The sequence below is a fragment of the Lagenorhynchus albirostris genome, chromosome 12, assembly GCF_949774975.1.
Source record: "Lagenorhynchus albirostris chromosome 12, mLagAlb1.1, whole genome shotgun sequence".
NCBI lineage: Eukaryota > Metazoa > Chordata > Mammalia > Artiodactyla > Delphinidae > Lagenorhynchus > Lagenorhynchus albirostris.
The window spans coordinates 20,678,184-20,701,003 of record NC_083106.1 but is presented as its reverse complement, the minus strand read 5'-3'; the positions used below and the strand labels follow the sequence as shown (position 1 = coordinate 20,701,003).

Sequence of the window (22,820 nt, the reverse complement as noted above, 5' to 3'; positions counted from 1 at the left end):
ACTCTAGAAATAGTCCTTCCTAACTCTTGTCTGTTGGTGGAAGGTAAAGTTTGTCCACCTCTAGCTATAACAGAGAGGATTTTTCTTTTTAATTTTGTGTTGAAACAAAAATAGATTTTTGTGCTGGACTTCTAGGCTGCAGGGGAGATGTACTTGGTCGAGTTTTCTTCTACAGGATTAATGTCTCTTCACGAGTAATTTGAAGGCACATGACTTTCACATCTCCCCTGGAGATGGAACCCTGAGCCCCAGAGCACAGCCAGAGGCCCTCCCTACTCACATCTGAGTCTCATTTTCTCCCTTTGGCATTGTCTCTTCCATTAACCCTGAGACCTTTGAAGGTCTAAAGGACTGCATTTTTAGAACCGGATTTGTATTGTAGGTTTTTTCTCCTTGAAGAAAACTAAGAATAACTTCTTTTAGAAAGAAAAAAATGTTGTATACTTTTAAAAGATAGAAAATAGAAAAAAGGCAGCAATGTGAAATGCTTTTAACGTATAGTACTTCGTATATACACAAGTGACGTGTTTATTGGCAAAAATCAGAATATTCAAAAATACAAGAAGAGGAAATAATAATTACAGTGCACATCAATGCATGGTATTTTTTATTTTTATTTTTTTTTGCGGTATGCGGGCCTCTCACTGTTGTGGCCTCTCCTGTTGCGGAGCACAGGGTCCGGACGCGCAGGCTCAGTGGCCATGGCTCACGGGCCCAGCCGCTCTGTGGCATGTGGGATCTTCCTGGACTAGGGCACGAACCCGTGTCCCCTGAATCGGCAGGCGGACTCTCAACCACTGCGCCACCAGGGAAGCCCAATGCGTGGTATTTTTAAGAATTTCTAAAAATACTGTTTTCAACCTAACACTGAAAAAAATAATCTGTTTTCTCTAGATGTTAAAAGATTTGTATAATGTAATGTTATTGCCCAGAGATACTAAAACTATCAATGGTCTTAGTACATATTTTATTTTAGAATGAAAACCCATGCTAATCATTATTATCGTAACAAGCATTTCTGGATTTCTGTTGTTTTTTACTTTAAAATAGTCATAATATATGATGATAAGATTTATAATGATATAGTTTTTCAATAAGTTAATCAATAATAAAAGCCTATAATTTACCTTTATATTAAAAAAGAATTTTACTTTTTAACTTTTGAACTATATATCCCATTTAAAGAAAAAAAAACTATTGAAAGTAAATATTTCTACCTCTGCTCTCAAAATAAACACTGAACTTCCTGCCAGCCTAAAGGAGCCATCCTTCTCTCTCTTTTCTTAGTACTATTTTCTTAGCCCCACTAAGATACCACTTTGCATTTAAAAATTTTTTTGAACTTCAAATATAAAGAAAAGGGGTCAGTAGCCAATTAGTCAATAACCAATGAATGCCCATTCTATGAAAACACTGTGCTGGGTATTCTGGGGAATCTCATAGACCTGGTAGTCTTGTTAAACTGCCCAAAATGGGAAAGAGAAGTAGCGGGGAAAATGCATTATTAATTGTGAACTTGACTGAGCTTAAATCACCTTTAACATAAAATTTTTAATTTTAGAATATCTGTGCTTGGGTAGAACACTAGAAACAGATACACGTATAGTAAGATATCTGTGGCCTTTATAAATATATATGGCCTAGATATCTGTGCTGGAGTAGATGAGCCCTAAGGTGACAAGTAGAGCCAGAGAAGGCCATCAACTTGGCTTGAAGACCAAAGCACCCACAGCAGTTGCCATCTCCCTGGGGTAAACCATGGAAGCTCCATGTAGAGAGGAGAGGGCAGGCTATGGAGCAGGGCGCTTCTGGGTTTGATTCCTAATTGGCCACTTGGTAGATGTTTGACCTTGACCAAGTCATTTAACTTGGGTTTCCTCACTAGTAAAATAGAGTTAATTATATCTATCCTGAGAATTTAGTAGATTATCTATAGAGTTCCAGCTCATCAATAAATGATAGCTCTTACCAGTATTACTTTCATGGTCAGGCTTGATAATCTAAGCTTTGTTCCCCATTGGTGACATTTTCATTACTCATTGAAGCCTCAGTTTACAGTCTAGGCTAAATTTATCCAATGAAAGAGAATCCGGAATTTTTCAGATGATACATGGGTTTGTCCAAGTTACTCAGTAGTCATTTATTAAAACCCTTTTAATATATTAAATATTGTCTTAGATACTGGAGACATAAAGATGAATAGAACGTACCACCCTCCCAGGAATGCACTGTCTAAATAGGTCCTAGGGAAGACTGAGATTTTAATTCCATACAGAGATGTTCTTTGGCTTATTCATGGTTGCCCAGGCAGCAGAGAGTACACTTACCTAACCATGGCGTTGAGCCTGATGAGTAGTCAAGAAATTCCCTCCATGTTAAACATCCGATTTTTATCAAAGAAATAAGCAAAGACATCGAAACGATGGGAGTTCAAGTTAATCCTCATAGCTCAGGTTATTTGCGAAGGCAGCAAGTCCATATATTCAACAAATCACCTCTTGCTTCTGGCCAGGCTGACCCCTGAGCTGACTGGGAGTGATAAGCAGACCTTCCATCACCAGTCCTCACGAGTCAATCTTAAACTTAGTTCCAGTCATTTTTGTTTCCATTTTCCTTTCTATAATTCTCAGGCTACCAAACAACACTACATATTTGGTGCCAGTACTCTCTTGTGGACTTGTTTTGTTTCAGTCTCAGAAATACCTAGTCTTGGCCGAATGACTCCCCATTGTTGACCCAACTCAGCACCATTCAGATTTCAATCCCACTACATCAGCCTACCTCTTTCTATCCCATTATCTTTCAAAAAAATATCAGTCCCATTTACACTTATGTGAAGTTATTAGACTTAAACTCTGGTCTCGTTTGTACAGAAGAGAGTTAAGATTATTGTACATGTATTTCCCTAACATAAAGGGTATTTAATTACTTTTTTCCTCTCCAAACTCTCTCAGGAAACCTTCTCTTTAAGTAGTAAGAAGGGGACTTCCCTGGCGGTCCAGTGGTTAAGACTCCACACTTCCAACTGCAGGGGGTGCAGGTTCGATGCCTGGTCAGGGAACTAAGTTCCCTCATGCTGCACGGTGCGGCCAAATAAATAAATATAAAAATATATAAATAGTAAGAGGAAATAACTCTTGGAATAAAACTGCGGTCTTCAGTGAATTTTTAAAATGAGTATTGCATTTCTTTAACTGCCTATAGTCACATCTTCCTGATATATATATTCAAACAACCAGCCCCTGTAATTTCACATCACATTCATTGCCTATAACTGACTCATCATTTCTAATTACAAGCTAGCACACACAACATGGAGATCTGAGACAATTATCTGGATGACTTAGGCCCTGAAGCTCATTTTATTGGAAAGAGCGTGGGACTTGAAGTAAGAAGGCCTGTCTAGCACCATACGAAGTCACTACAGTATTACTGACTGTATCCCCTGTGCTATACATTACATTCGTATGACTTATTTATTTTGTAACTAGAAGTTTATACCTCTTAATCTCTCTCACCTATTTTACTCATCCCTCTGCTACACCCCTCCCACCCCGGCGACCACCAGTTTGTTCTCTGTATCTGTAAGTCTGTTTCTGTTTTGTTACGTTTGTTCATTTGTTTTGTTTTTTAGATTCCACATATAAATGAAATCATATGGTATTTGTCTTTCTCTGTCTGACTTATTTAACATAATACCCTCTAGGTCCATCCATGTTGTTGCAAATGGCAAGATTTCATTCTTTTTCATGGCTGAGTAATATTCCATTGTATATATGCACCACATCTTCTTTATCCATTCATCTGTCAATGGACACTTGGGTTGATTAAGGAAGACTTTTTGATAGATATTAATTGGTGATGAATATAGAGAGTTTTTGCTATTTTAGCTGGGTATCAGCCAGATACTGGTTCTGGGTATCAGTTTTTACAGTGAGTGAAACAAAGTATCCTCACTGTTGATCTCACTTGTGAAACAAGATATATTGTCTTATCACAGGGAACTTGTGGGCCCAGAAATATTTCTCTACTTGATTCATCCTCTTCCAAAAAACCATTAGCAGGAACCACTGCCACAGTCCCCAGCCTCAGGTTCCTCATAGAAACTACAGGGGCTGAGGAATATATTTGGAGAGACAAACAATCTACGACTATAGGATTTAAACATAACATTGAAAGCAGCATTGGGGAAAAGCTTGTATATTGCAGAGTGATAGCTAGTGATGGGAGAAAGCCAGTGAGAGGCCTCAAGGCTTTCTTCTGTCTTTTCCCTTTTCTAAAATACATCATTTTCCAACCACAAAGTAGATTTTCTTATCTCTCTGTAAAGCCATTCTCTGTGGTTTGTAATGTCATTCTGTTTCAGCTGAAGAGTCCATTTCTCAGAGGTTATGGGGATACTTTTATTAGTATTTTTTCATTTACATGAGGAAAAACTTCTTCCTAGAAAAATTAGGAAATAAAGATAAGCACATAGTTGAAACCGAAAAACCATCCATGATTCAGCCAGTATTGTTAATACGTAACTAATGTTAACATTTTGATGAGTATCTCAGCTTTTCAACCTGAAAGGACATAGCATCTCTTCCAACCCCATCATGTACATGACATGGATTATGTGTTCAGTAAATAGTAATAGTAATAGGATTCTACTTGATATTTTCTTTGAGTGGCTTGAAGTGTTGTGCTGAAATTTTTAATTCTAATTGTCTAAACTTTCAATATAAAAGAATAAACAGCAGTTGCCTTCTCTGTAGCTCTGTGGTAGCTCGTCAAAGCCATGTTGCTGTGGGTGGTACGACATGCAGAACTTTCATAGGAAAATGATATTGTTTCTCAAAAAATCTCTTGACCTGTGCTATCCTTGTGGTCATCGAGGATGAGGCATGTGGGTGACTCACAGATCAGGCCCCAGGGTGAGTTTGGCAAAGGCCTCCTTCATCTCTGCCTTGCCAATGTCACCTGAAGGAAATCTGTCCTGGTTTTTGTTTGGCTGTAGTATTGACATTTCATTTGTCATACCTTTACCTAGTAGAAATTAGAAATGCCTTTCTCCAAGACATTTCATCAAAGAATGTCTGCTTCATTGATGCTATGTATACTGAGGAAATATGTGATCTAAATAACAATTCAGTTTATGTATTTTTCCTATTTAGGCGGCAATAAGGAAAGAACTAAATGAATTTAAAAGTACAGAAATGGAAGTTCATGAAGAGAGTCGACAGTTTACCAGGTAGGTAAACAAAATGCAGTTGAGCAAATTAAAAATGAGTAAGATGGTAAACTTATGTTACATGTATTTCATCACAATTAAAAATTTTTTTAAAATATAGTTTAACACAACACCCACTATCTAGTGAGCATTTCTAAAATTAAGTCTTTTTTTTTCTTTTAAAGAAGTCTGAATCATTCCAAAGGGCTATGTTTTCATTTCTTTCTTAGTTTTATTTTCTGGCCCCGAAAACAAGTATCAGCGTCATTTCTTCTGCTCTTGAAGAGACTCAGTTGAAGTTTTATACCCAGAACAGATGCTGGTGAGAGCCAGTTTGGGCACATATGTGTCTGCTTTGAACTCACGTAACTTAGGGAGGGTAGAAACTCAATTTTTAGAAGACGTAGCTTAGAAAGGAATTCGATGTTTACTGCTGCCCCAGAAGATCACTATACTCCTACCATTTTTCCTCCCAACACACTTCAGTTTCACAAGCTGCTAAAACCAGAAGGGACCCGAATGATCATGTAGTCTGATCCCCCTACTTCACAGGTGTTCTGTTTATTTCTCTCGTGGGTTTACGTGCTTTGCTACATGTAACAGGTATTATGTAAGATTTTTCAAAGAATTTGCATGCGAATCAAATCTTTGAAAGCTTGAATTGCTAAAAAACATACGAGGACAGATGATTATGTGAAGAATACCATGGTAGGTCTTTCTGGAAAGCAGATACTGATCCCAAGACTAGAAACAGCCTCTGTAGGGCAGCCATACATTGTGGTACGACAGCATCTGCAGTGGTTCCTGTTGGTGGTGGTGTTCCCTGCTGGGGAGCGTGTCCCATGATAAGGGCAGCGGTGAAGTATCTTCATAATTTAATAGCAAATCCCTTCCCCGAGGCTTATGGGGGCCTGCTTGCTCCATAGCTATTGGTCCTATAATAATGTCTGGCATGTAGAAGAAATTCCCCTTTCTCCTAGGGATAGTTCTTCCTTATTTGTTTTGTTTTCTCCTGTATCATATTTATTTGTAAATGCATGTAGGGCTTTTAGATGTCCTGAATATATAGACTTTTTCTCTATTTGAGTGCTTTATCCTATGATAATCTACTCTTGGACCCATCACCTTCCCATATCAAGCAGACCTATTTGTCCTCTCCTTTTCTCCCTTCCGCTTCTGGGGTCAGGAAGAGTTCCTGCTAATATCTGACACTGTGGTCACACTTCTCCGGTTAAGTTGATCATCATAAGGCAGCTGGATATTTATGGTGACATTGAGCTGGGTGGGACCTCCAGGAAATTGGGGAGATGCCATGTGTTTGTGTCGCTGAGTCCTCACCCTGAGAGTCCTGAGATGTAGTGACTGCACGCAACCCAGTTTTTGACATTTAGGATAGTTTTACATCTGTATAGTTTTCCTAGGAATTGTAGTAACTGATTAACTCATTTTCATTGATAGCATTGTATGAAGAATAAATTACCATAGAAATAATCAAATTTTTTAAATGCACTTATACGAAAGTTCTCATTTTATGAAAATTAAACATTTATACTCACATAGGTCCTTCTTCTTCTGTTGTACACTGTGACCAAGTAAAAAAAGTAGGATGTAGGGAGAAATGAAGTTCATTTCTTTTTTATCTATGTATTCTTATGTACACAAATAATATATTCTAATTAAGCATTCAAACATCACAAAAATCTATCAAGGAAAAATGAAACCTTCCTTCACTCCTTCCCCAAATTCATCCCCATTCTCACAGGAACCACTGGTAAAAGTTTGGTGTAGATCTTTGTAGAGAGTTTTCTGTACATTCACAAACATGTATATATATGTGATATATGTGTACGTACTTATATGCATTTCTGTACCCCTCTCAGTTATACACAAAGACAGCATCTAGAAAATCTGTCCATGTTAGCATATATTTCATTCATTTGAATGACTCTATGGCATTTCATAGATAATACAGTATGCTGTAAGTTGTTGAACAATTATTCTATTGATGGATGTTTATGAAAATTTCATTTTTCCATTATTTAAACAATGCTACCTTGACTTTCTTTGTAAATACACTCTTTTGCATACATGCCAATATTTGTGTAGTATATGAGTATTTGCTATATCCACTAAACATATATTTTCTAACATTTTGAGGGATTACTATTCTCTTGTCTTTCCAAAGGACACAGTTTTCACTGCGACCTCCAGTTTATGAACATGACTGGTCTACTCACCTTCATCAGTATTTTGGGGTGGTGGGGGTTCTAAAGAATGAACAACAATATCCTATTTCATTGATTTCTGTAAGGTTAGGCATTTTTACGTATTTTTATTGATTTTTTTCTAATTTGCTGTGCTTTGACCAGTTCTCTTTGGAGTTGTTTGTATTTTTCATATGGATTAGTACAACTTCCTTAAATATTGTGGCTATTGGCCCTTTGTTACATGTGTCACAATACTTTCCCCCAATCTGTAGTTAATGTTTTAACTCTTTTTACGGTCTTTTGTTTAAATTTTTGCATATTCAAATTTGTGTATATTGTTATGTTTTAGTTCATTATTTTGTGTCTTATGGAGGATGGCCAAGATTATAAAACTCATCTTTGATTTTTATATGTGGTTTTTTTAATACTTAAATCTTTCATTCATCGGGCATTTATTTGTATGTATGATTCAAAGGAGTAAACTAACTTTACTGTGTTCTATTTTTGTTGTTGTTGTTGACTTTCCTTGTTCTAAATCAATAATCAATTGTCCCTATGCCATTTGTTTCCCCCTTTATGTGAAATTCTTCTTTATTAAAAGAAGACCATTAAGGATCAATTTCCAGATTCTGTATTGGGTTCTAATGAGCTATTGTCTGTCCTGGCACTGTGTCACACAGTTTAGTTAGAATAGATTTGTAGTATATTTTTAAATCTGATGGAGTCTTTTTCACCTTTAAAATTCTATTGGCTATTTTTCTGTATTTATTCATCTATAGAAATTTGGAGTGTTTGTGTGTGCCGTAAAATAGTCAATTGTTATCTTCATTGTTTAAGCAAATATTAATAGATGCAAACAGGGATGACTGCATTTCAAGAGAAAATCATAGGCTTTTTTTTTTTTTTAACAGCTGATACAAAGTAAGCTTTAAAAGTTTTCCCAAAAATGTATTGGTTAACACTCTTAAAAATGTCTTTTAAAGACACTGGTGGAGGAAGGGGTGAATTAGGTGAAGGGGATTAAGAGGTACAAACTTCCAGTTATAAAATAAATAAGCCATGAGAGTGTAATATACAGCATGGGGAATATAGTCAGTAATATTGTAATAACTTTGTATGGTGACAGATGGTAACAGACTTATCATGGTGATCACTTCATAATGTATAAAAACACTGAATCACTATGTTGTATTTCTGAAACAAATATAATATTACAAGTCAATTATAGTTCAATTTTTTAGAAAATTAAATTTCTGGATAAGGAAAAATTAAATATTCATATCACTAAGACAAATATTCCTTGCTTAAGTATTCTTTAAAACTTGGCAGTAAAGCAAATGTCTCCTGTGATTTTTCCATCAATGTATATTACATCATTAGAATTGTATTCCAGTAGAGAAATATTTAGGCTCTGAGACATAAAAATAATACTTACGATTTTTTAAGTTGTTTTCAGTATTTCTTTTAAAAGGTGAAAGGTTTGGTAAATACTGCTTAGTCTTATCAAAATAATATAAACATATGATAATGTTTTACATTTAGAAAATTGCTCATGTAGGAGATGGTGGTGCCTTTAGTCTCAGCCACCCTTGGAAGGAATAAACATGCCATGGATCATGACCTGGCCATTTAAATGCAACCCAGATAGAGAGCAGCTCACTTATTAGCCTTTCTCATTAGTGCCAGATGTTATCTCCTTATATCAAGTAAGCCTTCCCTTCAAAATCAAAACCTATTAACTGCCTGTGATTTAGAGTGGTTCATAAAAGGGTTGAGACAGCCCTGCTTCTTCTGCCCAGGCACCTCTTCATCCAGTGATGATCTCCCACACAGTGATGTATCAGTCAACACTGGGAGGATGCATTCCTATACAAAGCTTCCTTTGCTTCTGTATCTCTGTAGAGAGTCACAAAAAACTGGTAACATTGGTTGCCTCTGGGAGGGAAATCAGATGACTGGGGCAGGCATGGTGGGAGAGACTTCACTATTCACCCTTACGAACCTTTTGAATTTTTGAAACATAAGAATTTATTACCTAGTCAAGAAAAAAATATTTAAGAGAAAAAAATGAAGGATCTATTTCTGAAGTCCTCTTTCTGTAAATGAGGAGTCCATCATGGTGGCTTTTCATGAAGAGTGTGCTGGCAGTAATACTGTGGTATTACTGCTGTTCCTGTACCGAGAAGACACCTCTGAAAACTCCATCCTGGAGTACGTTCTCTGCATGTTTGACCTGAAGAGGGATTGTAGTGATCCACTCTTTCATCTAATTCCCCCAGTTTCTCCAGATGGCTCTTGGAATTGGAATGCATTCTAGGGTCATGTGAGAAACATGAGGATAAGTGGTCCCCATAAGAATTCATCCTTTGGCCTGCAAGGTACCAGGATTTAACCTCTGTTTTTTAGAACACTTGCTGCCTGTCCAGACACATACTGTTTTTTTCTCCCCCTCAGCAGCTGCCCACCCAGCCTACTGTTCAAAACCCAGAAGACCGTTTGAAGGGCACTGTACTATTAAATGGGGCCATTGCATTCTGGAAACAGATCACCATGGCAAAGAAAACCCACTTCCCTTTCCATAGTAAATGGGATTTCTACAATTTAAAATAATTCTCTAAATTATAAAGACATGTAAATTGTTTGAAAACAATTTATGTAAAAACTAAACTTTAAAATGGTTACAGCTGAATGGTAGGATCTATGGTTAGTTATAACCTTTGGATATTTTCTGATTTCCAAATTTTTTTAAATGTCAACATGTATCAGATTTATAATCAAGAGAGAATATGGCTTTTAAAAACAGACTTTGAATTTTGTAAATAAGAACATTTTTAGAGTATGCAAAGTAGCATTTTCATATATATAATTTTATTAGCTTTTAAATTGTTTGCTTATTATATTAAGCAAAGGATCATTAAATTGACAACTCTTAGAGTCAGAACGGACCTCAAGAGATTATTGGCATAATGTTAAGTGGAAAAATCCAGATGCTGACTAAAGGGGTGTGTGTGTGTGTGTGTGTGTGTGTGTGTGTGTGTGTGTGTGTGTGTGTGTGTGTGTGTGTGTGTGTGTGTGTGTGTGTGTGTGTGTATGTATATATATGGCAGTGGTTTGTTTTATTTTAAAATTCAGATGCATAGAAGAAAAATAAGAAACAATGTTAAAACACTCAGGCTTAAAAAAGAATGAAATATTGCCACTTGTAGCAACATGGATGGACCTACAGAATATCATACTAAGCAAAGTAAATCAGAGAAAGACACATATTATACGATATCACTTAGGTATGGGATCTAAAAAATAATACACCTGAATCTATATACAAAACAGAAACAGACTCACAGACATAGGAAATAAACTTATGGTTACCAAAGGGAAAACGGAGGGTGGGAGGGATAAATTAGGAGTATGGGATTAACAGATACAAACTACTATACATAAAATACATAAGCAACAAGGATTTACTGTATAACATACAGAACTATATTCAATATCTTGTAATAACCTGTAATGGCAAATAATCTGAAAAAATATATATATATAACTCAATCACTTTGCTATATACCTGAAACTCCAACAATATTATAAATCAATAGAGAGAGCCTATAGGTGTTTTCTTTCCTTTTCTCTACCTTTCAAATTTCCTAATGTAGCTATGTTGAGGGGTGTGTGTGTGTGTGTGTGTGTGTATTTAAAGAAATTTTCTCATTCTGTGCCACCTTAAGTTATTACTATCCAATGTGGATTTACAGATAAATTAAACCACTCTTTGAGCTTCTAGATAGGTTTATCAAAATGTGACATGGCAAGAACTACACCTGTGACCTCAATAAACATTAATTCAGGGCCCCTCTACAGAGAAATGAGAAGGCTGCTTCTGCATACTCATTTCTCTCTTGGGTGCTCCATTTATTTAATACCTGGACAGAAACTAAAAAGAATTGCAAAATGCTGCTTCGACCACCAGAGTTGCAAGTATGGTTGCCTATTCAGACTAACAAAATCCCATCCAGCATGTCATCTGACTCCGGTTGAACAAGGAACAGTGGTTTAGGAGAGTCTCCTCATTTGTTTAACGTAAGTGTATGTGCCGTGACCATTAAACCCTTTTAAATAAAGGGAAAATGAATTATTCAGGATTTCTGTATATATCAATTAGGAAATTATAGGAAAGTAATATTTTACACTTTGAGTAATTTCATATTTTATATTATCTGAATGAATTTACAGGAAGGTGAGGACATTTTTATATATTAATTTGTAGAGGAACTGTTATGGAAAATAACTATCTTTACTTGAATTCCATGACTTAAAATTAGCTTTTTCCTCCTATTCACTCCCTCTCAACAGTATGAAAATAAGAAAGATTTATTGCAGTTTTAACAAGAAGAAGAAAATATAGATAACTTCAAATTTGAGTTGCAGGAAAGTTCTGAAGAAAGGGTGGACGAAAAGCTTAAGTATCCTGAGAGCACAGGAAACCTATTTATTGCTTCATCAACTTGAAGCCTAAAGCCAAAACTGTCATTCTGTTAGACAGGCAAACTTCCCCCGAGGTAAAGCTGAACTTCATGTACCTTAAAATGAACGCAAACCACTGAGTAGTACCAAACTTAAGAATAATTTGCATTTTTAGGACCTCTAACCATAAAATTTAAGAGTTGATTTTGAAGATAAGATGCCTAATTTAAATAGGATATAAATGTCCTTTTCTGATTGGATAGTGCAAGAAAATATACGGGTTTTTTGACCAGATCTGGGCAGTGCATATGAAGAGAGGTTACATTTATTTATTTATTTTAATTTTGGCTGCACTGTCTTAGTTGCGGCACACAGGATCTTCACTGCGGCATGTGGGATCATTTAGTTGCAGCGTGCCAACTTCTTAGTTGCGGCATGCGGGCTTCTCAGTTGCAGCAAGCAGGATCTACTTCCCTGACCAGGGATCGAACCTGGGCCTCCTGCATTGGGAGCGCAGTCTTACCCACTGGACCACCAGGGAAGTCCTGAGGTAGCACTTCTGACCCTCTGCAGCTTTGTCCGCATATTATTGCAGTCACAGTATTGGTTAGTCCTCTTCTTTTCTTCACCAACGTAGAAGCTGTGCTGATGATGGCCTGACCTTCCAACAAAATCCAGTCTGTGAACTCTTTCTCTAATGGATCCATGGGCAAATAGTAGCAAATTGTAGTGTCCTGCTAATTTTTGGAAATTAAAAGCAGGACACTTTCCAGGAAAATGCTTCGCTTTAAAAGGTTCTAAATCTCTCCTGGTCCATTGGCTACTTTGTTGCCCAATCTGATTTTTTTTTTTTTTTTTTTTTGCGGTTGGCGGGCCACTCACTGTTGTGGCCTCTCCCGTTGTGGAGCACAGGCTCTGGACGCGCAGGCTCGGCGGCCATGGCTCACGGGCCCAGCCGCTCTGCGGCATGTGGGATCTTCCCGGACTGGGGCACGAACCCGCATTCCCTGCATCGGCAGGCGGACTCTCAACCGCCGCGCCACCAGGGAAGCCCAAGCAGCATCTTTTGTAGAGGGGCTGTCTCTGCTTTCCCACGTGACGTTTATAATGGTATTCTGTTCTGACAGTAACTTAGAACAGTAATTCAGTTGGGGATGCTAGAGCTGCCTTTGATCATAAACATTGCTGTAACTTATTCATTTCACTGAATGCAGAGTTGTGTTTCTCTACTGTCTCACAGAGTTTCTGTTTCATATTTCAGGTTTCATCGTCCATAATGAAGTGTGAGACTCTTTGGAAACAGACTGATCATCTTTGGGGGAATCCTCGCTTCCTGAAAACCTGATATTGCACTGGGATTTGAATGTGTGTGTTTCCGTTTAACTTGTGGTGAAGGAAGCGTGTGGAACGTGCTCCCCACCTATACAGCCCGGATAGGCCAACAAGCAAAGGGAAGGGTGCAGCGACTCTGCTGTCCAGCATGTGGATTGATGGTAAGGGGATACCATGGTTACACCACTTATTCTTCATCAGGAGTTTTAATCAAAGAAGATGAGCAGAAGACAATCGCTGGTTCCCTGTTGCCAGAAAGCCACATTTAAGAGTGCAAGTTAAAGAAGAATGGGGAATGGAATTTCTGAGCACTGGAGAGGGGTGGGGGGTTGAAAATCAGAAAGCAAGAGAAGTACTTCATTATGTTAATGAAAAGAAGAAATGGAAGCATAAAGGTATTTTCAAAGTAGGCTTTTGGTAGTTGAAACTTATTAAGGGATTTGGGAGTTTAATCACCCAAGGTGGATTTCCTAAAGACCTGACCCTAGAAGAATATTCTTGTTTCATCATTATATTGGTACAGTGTCGTACCATTATTTTTTTGTTGTGCCAGTGAATTCAGTTGCCAGAAATAAGTCTGAGTGTTTTCATGTACCTTTTTCTTAAATGCGAGAGGCTTTTACTGACTCTTAATAAGCATGCTTACCCAAATTTTGTTGCATGCTTTAAGTAGCATAGCTAGACATACTTTACATTTTTTTTTTAATACTCCTTATCTAATGTACCAACCTTCCACGAGGATTATAGGACTGGGAATAAAGTCAGACGTAATTATTCGACCCTATAAATCTGTAGCAGGCTTTAGAAATAAATCTTTTGGTCTTTCCCTAGCTTGATTATCTCCAATGTTGAAACCATCATACTTGATCTGAAGAAGATAATATCGACAATCATGGCACCTTTTTAAAAAGTCTGAATCCAAAGTTAAAACTTAAGCGAAATGCAAGTTTTCTGCCAGCAGTTAGCTCTGAATAGGAATGAAAAGAACTACTTATTTTCCATGCTGCATTAAGTCGGATTGCTGCTATTAAAAAAATAAAGCACATGGATTAAAAAAATACTCACCCAAAGACTTAAAAGAACAGAAAATTTCTGCTAAGTTGTAAGTGAGGAGAACCTCATTTGATATTTTAAGAGTCTGCAGATTGCATCCATAAATATAGCATTGACTTTCAGTGCAAAATAATCAGTGAGATTAAAGTTATGGAAGATTTCCCTATGAGCCTACAGTCAATATCGTTTACATTAAGAAGTCCTCTATTGTCATCTTACTGTTTTCCATGGAGTCACAGACATAGTATGGCTTCTGCTCCCAAGTACAAATGACCATATGTAAATACCACCTTGCATTTCATTGTTCTTTCATGATTGTTTTGTGCCCCTTTTATTAAAAACACATGAGATGTATAACAACAAGACAAGACCTAAATAGACTTTATTTTATTCTCAGAGTTTGGACTAGGATTTTCTGAAATGATTCTGGTGCATTATATGGAAAACTCTAATTTTCTATTTCAACCAAAAGGCAAACATTTAATCTGGTGGACAAATTTGGATCCTGCCATTCATTTACATTTTAAAGAACCACTTAAAATTGGATGATTTTGCTTCAAAAATAAAAAAAAATTTAGTCCCGCTTAGCCTATTACAAAAAGCCAGGACCGTTTTATAACTAAGAAAAGTAGCCAGCGGTGCTGACACCTCTTGCTGTACTCAGCTATATGCATTAATAAAATAAACCTAGAATTCTACACTATTGTCATGTCCTTGATAGAGTAAGATGTATTTTTGTTTTGAAAAACTTTTTCTGTATGCCCAAGTGTCTTTCTCTGGCTGAAGTTTTATCCATTTCATAGTGTTTAAATCCAGCCACAGATATTAACTAGGTTCCAGTTTTTTGCTGAAGCCATGTTTTTCCTTATGATATTGTTTTATTGTCATTTTAGTGTCTTGGGAAAAATACCAAGGAATGTAGTGTTATTTTAATTTTCTATACTTATAATCTTAGAACATCATTTTAATTTCTAATCACAAGGCCCCTATAAAAATGGTAAATATAAGACATTTATCACTGTTTTATCACTCAAGATACATATCATAGAAAGTCTCTATTTGGTTGATAAAAGGAACCATTTTTTCCCCACTAGCAGTACATGTGATACAGTTTTTTTATTCCCTACACTGAAATGCACTCGGTACAAAAATGAAACTCTGGTCCCTCAATATATTGTTTTCCTTGTATGATATGTCAGATTTATGAACTACCCATACTTTTTCTTCTAATGATTGACATGTTTAGGGAAAAGTTTAAAAGTCAAAAAAATTAACCAATACTAGTTTAATTTTTAAGAATTGGAACCACAAATTATTTCATTAGAATGACCCTTTAAATAAAAAGCTATGGAAAGAATGGAAGGATTATGAGCTAAGCTATATTTTGCAGAATGAAGCTCTATTTTAATAGATAATTTTACTTTTTTTTAATGTCTTTCTTGGACTATAATTGCTTTACCATGTTGTGTTAGTTTCTGCTGTATAACAAACAAAATGAATCAGCTATACGTATCCATACATCCCCATATCCCCAGTAGCTAATTTTAAAAGGCAGAAACACTGCATATCCATCTCAGCAGCCCATCTTGCCTGGCAGCCCTAAAAGGATACAAAGATGTGGACCACCCTCCATAGAATTATGTATCCGCCTAATGCCAGCATTTCTGCAATCCAACCGATAAGCTACGGTTCTATAAAAATACATGTTTATGTGAATTGGGTTGTTGTAATACAACACCAGGGTTTTTCCTATTTAAAGTGCAACATTAGGCTGACGTAGAAGAAGTGAGTGGTTTTCCTGGGTCCCTAAGATGTGATTAAGGAAGAGAACAAATCCATCTCCAGAAAGGTCACAGGCAGGAAAAAACTAGACAGACTGTAAAAACCGAAGTGACCATTTCCATCTTTTTTAAAATGGAGAAAAAGAACAGTAACAGTAAGGTAGTAAGAAGATGCCATTAGCTTTATCAGCATCTTCATGGTCATTACCAATTAGGCTGACAAAACTAGTTCTCCAGTGATTAGTGTTAATTTTTGGCAGCCCTGCCTGATAATTTCGTATGGTGTGAAATGTCTAGCATTTTCTTTTTGTTCAATATAGTTTACCTTTATGATAATTCCTAAAATTATTTAGATGAAATCTATAATATTCAGAGAACTAGTTTGGGTATTTGAACAGCTGTTTTAAATGGAAAAAAAGCACACTCGTCTATCTGATTTACCCAGAAAAACCGACTTTCTGGTTTCATTTTCATATCCTTTATTAGCATAATGATTGTAATCACTTATCTTTCTCTTATGTTAGTAAATATATTGTTTGTAGAAAGTTCTAAAATGTCAGTGAAAATCTTTTTAAGGAAGTAGAGGAATTGAATACACCCTTGAATAATCATCGAATATTGAAAATGAGAGATAAGTCCTTAAAACCCATAACTCAGGTTTTACAACCTGCAGTTAATTCAGTGCTGCATTGGCACTTAAAAAAATACAGTAACTTACACTTGAAAGAGAGAAAAATCTGCATTAGCATTGCATATCCTAATGTGTACCACATTTTAACACAAAAACAGGCATTGTATTTATACTTAATAGAGTCAGACACAACTTTCACAAATTATACTGTATTCACAATAGAAAAAAGCAACCTCGTCTATCACATAGTAGTATGTCCACATTTAAACAGCGAAAGCTCTTCAAAAATGTCATATTATTTCTTTAATTCGTCCCAGCAGCACATTTCACACAGAGTGAGAAATCATTCTCAGAATAGGTGAGATGGAATCAAGCTAGTACAAGATACATCAATTTATGTCATTTCATCGGTATGGTAGCTTAAACATTCCTAGATCCAATCATATTATTAAGCCTAATCTTACTAGGGAAAGTATATACTTTGAGACAATAATTAATTTCTTCACATTGTTAGAGAATGTTATGAGCACTAAGGAACCACTAAGATGCAATTTATTTACAGCGTTTTCCCTTGGCCACTTGAACTGGCTGATCTTACACTATTGGGCATTTGAGTATATGTCACATTGTTTTACTTGCCAAAGCAGAATGAAATTTTGGAGCTGAAATATGTCCTAGACGGGAATGCAACAGCAAAAGTAATCATCAAATTAATAGGACCATCTTTCTGAGAGAAAGCACATCTCCAAATAGTTGACACGCAAGTTTCAAAGAGCAGCATGAGGCGTTATTATAATTTGGCAGTGATCAAAGCGTGGTAGGACAAGGGTAGAATACTCCCAACCCATTCTCATTTTCACTTTCCACTTACTTTTTGTAATCATTAAGCTTAAGCTCTTTATGGAAATGCAAACCACCATTAACATTTCTAGAAAAGAACTGAAAAAATAGCCCACTTATGCTTTTTCAAAGACAGGTTTATCCCAAATTAAGAAATCCTATTGTACACGCTATAAGATTTCTGGCAAAAAGCGAGAATCCTATAGCAGCTATTCCCACCAAAAGCCAACCCTATAGGCAAGGGTCATTTTTAGCTAGGCTAGGATTTACTGCACAGAAAAATGTCATTTAGCTTTTCACATTGCTAGCACAGCTGCACATATGAGCAAAGCACTCCATCAGTGTTTCTCAGTGGGGTACTGTTGGCATTTGGAGCTGGGCAATTCTTTTTGTACAGAAATGTCCCACACATTGCAAGATATTTACTCTCCCAGGCCCCTGCTGCCTAAATGCCAGTTGTATGCCCAGCCATTGTAAATACGAAAAGTAAAAAGCGCTCCCCCATGTTCAGATGCCCTCCTGGGAGGGCAGTACCTCCTCCCTTAAATGCCACTGTCTACTGCAATTTGAGGACACAGGAAAAAGTGTCTATCTCAAAACATCATCTTGACTCCCTTGCATTTCTTTGGGCCCTGAGTAGTTTCCTCCCCCATCATCTTTCTAGCCTTTTGTTTCTAGCCTTCTGATGCAGCTTTAGTTTACCAGTTCTTCAGGGAGGAGGTTACTGAGTAGCCTAGGCAGTTCCGACAGGCATAGTCGCTTGATTAGTCCCTGTATGTACTTAAAGGGGAGATTTCACATGAAGTACACTTTTTTGGTTTTTGTTTTTTGCCTCACAATTTTACCTCAGAACTACACTGTTGGTCATAATCCTTGTCAGTGTCATGAGGATCACTGCATGGCTTAACCACAAACACGACAGCTAACAGTCCACATAAACAAAACTCTTGGTCTATGAAAATCACCATTAGATTTCACCTGGTAAGCTGCATCCCATGAGTTCCCAAACAATTGCCTCTTTATCCTATTAAAGAAGCATTTAATCCACATGCACATGCTTGAATTCCCCCCTGCATAAATATAGCCATGCAGTTCAACTTTTCTTAGATTTGTGAATACTAAATTATGAAGGAAACATGGGTGAGCTGTGGATTGCTTGCATATCGTTCATAGTTCGACGATGATCAGACACAAAATGAGTTTTACCTAGGTGAAACATTATACTATACTAACAGTACATAAACATACTTATTCCTTTCGTAACTTTTTATCTCCAAAACTGAATGGTAAATATGTCTCGAAATTATTTGGATGTATTGTGGCTAACAGATCGAATGAAGTTAGCCACTATAATTGTTTTCAATACTAAAATTTCTAAATATCTTTTCTGAAGCAGAGCGACTCAGTCAATAAAGGTGATTATATTGTGAATTTTTAGATGGTGCTTAAGAATTCTTGTGAAATACTTTTTTTTTTTTTTTTTAAGAATAAATTGAAGGGAGTAAATGAGGCAGAATGCCACTCCACCCTCAGGTCAATTTTGTGGTATGTTAAAATGCCAATGATATTTGTGCCACTTGCCAATTTAGGGGGCTTTTCCCTTACTGGATGTTTTGTTATAGTTTGACTATGTATACATTGCTTAGAGAATTTCCACAAGAAATCGCCATGGCAATGCTAACTCGCATTCAAAAACAACCTGAATGAATCTAGGGTCAAACCACTTTCATCACTAAAAATATAGGCACTAATTTTTATTTTTATTTTTTAAAATATTTCTTCTGTGGCTTAGAAATGTGCCAATGTGTTCAAAACATTCTGCACCAATTTCACCAGATTTAGTACCTACTAAAAACTCAAACTAGTCATCTTTTTTCTGTGTAACAGTGATTTTTATATAAAGAACTATATGCATTCTTTCGTTATTTCAAGCTTTGGTGGAAGTGATAAGATTGGTAAGCTGTGATCGTTATCAGACTGAATGATTTCTAATTTCCAGTGAGTGATCTAACCCTACATATTACACAGGTATAGTATCTGTGACTATAAATAACTGGAACTGTGTACTGATTACATGACAGTTTCTCTTTTTTGTTGTTGTTCTTAAACCTGTACTGTATTATAGTATGTGGGTATAAATATCTACAAGTATACACACATATGTATATGTAATTCCACTATTGTAACCTGAAAGACTATGTATTATCTTTTTTATTCCGTATTGGTGTTTGTGTTATTTAAAAAGCAAAATTATGCTCTATGTAGTTGTATAATATTGTAGGATACTTTGCTGTGCACAATTCCAAGTGCCTTAGAACATTGTTTAGCTTTCTTAAGTATATATAAATGCATATATGTATAAAACTGGGAAAAGTTACCTCAATAAAATCATTGGGAAGTTCCCAGCTTCAGTTTGTTCCAATTTCTATTGTATTCAGACAGTGCTCGGTATTTTTAAATTAACAGCTCACAGAGTCCTCACCTGTAAAGCAAGAATAAGACAGCTTTTCTAATTGCCTGTAATTTCAACTCTTCCTGACTTAAAATTTTTTGTATTTAAGTCCTCGTGGTTTGTACTTTTTTTTTTTTTTTTTTTTTTTGCGGTACGCGGGCCTCTCACTGTTGTGGCCACTCCCGTTGAGGAGCACAGGCTCCGGACACGCAGGCTCAGCAGCCATGGCTCACAGGCCCAGCTGCTCGGCAGCTTGTGGGATCTTCCCGGACCGGGGCACGAACCCGCGTCACCTTCATCGGCAGGCGGACTCTCAACCACTGTGCCACCAGGGAAGCCCGGTTTGTACTTTTAATTTAAAATATCCGTCTAAAGAATTACTGCTTTAAACAGCAGTTTACAGTTTATTTTAAAAACTTCCTGTCTTTTTATATCTGAGGAGATTTGCTATTGCTGTTTTCATTCACATTATAATGTGTGAAAATAAGATAGTCCCTTTAGAGTTTCTCATATAGAAAATAAACAGACTTCCTCATTATGCCTACTATTTAATGTATTACAAACAAGGAGAGAGCTTGGGAACATATTTTGACCAGAAAAGGAATTGCAATATACTTTTCATGTTTTTCAGCAGTGGTTACAAATTGTACATGAGCCTCCCTCAACTCCAGGACAAGGGCAAAAGTATGAGTGGAAAGTTGAAAAGCAATTTTGTGTACCTTTATCCTGGAGGGAAGACCTGTAAGAGAGAAGATTGGGACCAAAAAGTAGAATAGGCTTGAAAATTGGCCCCAAGTTTGCCCTTAAAAATCAGCAGTACATCTCCAAGGTAGGTGTAGTAGTTCAACAACTACTTTCCACTTTTTCTCACATTCAACCAGGTTCTACATGGAAACATTACTTTCTAAAACCTAATGGAGGTAAGTAATGGACAATTTTTTCATTTTCTACAGTGGTTTGATAGCATCGGATTTATTAAACTTTATTAAATTTGACAAAACTCTTTGTGGGACCTCAACTCAGACATGGCGTGGAGTTGCTGCCACCAGCACTGCTGTCCAGACAACCCAAGTCCTTGTTCGGTTTGTGAGTTTTGAACTCTGTCCTGTAAAAAGTGGACACTAATAGTAGAACACATAAAGCTCTAGAGAAAGGTTAAGAATGTAACATTTGTGTAAAGGTTTTCTTGCTCTTTTGCTAAAAGTGGTACCATTTCTAGGTACCAAATTACATCATTCCCTCTGGTTGGAGGGAATGATGTAAACAAAGTTGTAATGTTGGAAGAGTATATACTGTATTTGGGGAAAAATTGGTTTCACTCAATTTGAGGAATAAAAGGAAAGTAGGGGCTTCACTGGTGGTGCAGTGGTTGAGAGTCTGCCTGCCAATGCAGGGGACACGGGTTCGTGCCCTGGTCTGAGAAGATCCCACATGCCGCGGAGCGGCTGAGCCCGTGAGCCAGGGCCGCTGAGCCTGCGCGTCCGGAGCCTGTGCTCCACAATGGGAGAGGCCACAACGGTGAGAGGCCCGTGTACCGCAAAAAAAAAAAAAAAAAAAAAGGAAAGTAATGTGGAACTGTGGTCTGTGGTGAAACTACAGAAGATATCGAGGGCTATATTAAAGCACCTGGGAGGTATTGAGTAGGCAGTGGGAACTCATTGGAAAATTCTGAATAGGAATAATATGAGAGTTGTCTTTTAGGAAGAATAATGTGGTAGCAAGATTAAGAAAGAGATTAAAATTAAGAAAGGTTGGCGAAGACTCAGGAATCAGGGACTGAGCTAAAGAGGTAACAAACTTCAACTGACTGTGGGAAAAGATTTATAGCTTAAATTTGAACTGCCGAGTATACCTGCAAGAAAAATTAAGGGCAAATTCTTTCCTATGTTGAGTACTCCCTACTCCAGATTGTCTGACTTGGGCCAGCGAAGGTTAAAAGTTCATCCAGGAACACATCCTTAGGTCAACAAGTACTGAAAATGCCAGGTCTCTCCTCCCTACGGTATTTATCTAATTATGAAAAGTTAGCAACTACAGCTATATGCGGATAGACATACAGTTGGATATATGACCTGAAAGTCAGGAAAAAGGTCTGGGCTATAGAGAGGAAGTTAAGAATCCTCAACACATATAACAGAATCTGTGGAAAAGGATAAAAATACCCCCATAGACAATGTAAATTAAGACTATGAAGAAATTACTACAATGAAATTTTAATAAACTATTTCATCACCTATCTCCAAGATTGTAAAATCATTTCATTTACACATCATCTGAGTGCTTTGAACACAACCGAAACATACCAAAGAATACTCAAAATTCATTTTATAATTAGAAAGCACAGTAAGGAAAATTAATTGGGATCAATATTTCCAAAGTGTATTCACCAATGAAGTGTATGTACTTGTGACTCTTAAGAACAGCAGAAAGCCAAGCAATATCAAGAGGATGTGCAGTTAAAAAGAATTTTAAAGAACATAAAATTGCTAGGGACTAGAAGCAAGTAAAAGAGTCTGTGTATGTAATATAAGTGACCCAAAAGGTACCAGAAATTAAGGGAAATCAAAAGGATTAGGATTCCAGGAAGCTGACAGGTTGGGTCAAGATGCAAGCTAACAGAGAGCCATGATGTGAACGTGATGTGAGGCCAAAGCACGTGTTTGCTGACAGATCCCAGATGGTGAAGGCCCTAGTTTCAGGAGCTGGCCATTCTAAGGCAACAATGACATTAAGTGAGTAACTACACTAAGCTGGAAAGAGAACGATTGCTCACCTTCATTGAATGCTGATCACAAGCCAGGCACAGGTCCAAGCATTTCACGTGTAGGTTCTCATTTAAACCGACAACAAT

General features: G+C 36.9%; 1 protein-coding gene across 2 annotated transcripts in view; it reads left to right on the top strand.

Moving 5' to 3' along the window:
- PHACTR2 (phosphatase and actin regulator 2) overlaps positions 1-19,918 on the top strand; it is a 131,824-nt gene extending 111,906 nt beyond the window's left edge. For both annotated transcript variants that reach the window (XM_060167708.1, XM_060167709.1), the window contains 2 exons: positions 5,157-5,233; positions 13,142-19,918. In XM_060167708.1, coding sequence (XP_060023691.1) covers positions 5,157-5,233; positions 13,142-13,157 — 93 coding nt within the window. In that variant the 3' untranslated portion in view covers positions 13,158-19,918. The remainder of the gene's footprint in view (positions 1-5,156; positions 5,234-13,141) is intronic.
- The last annotated feature ends 2,902 nt before the right edge of the window (positions 19,919-22,820 follow it).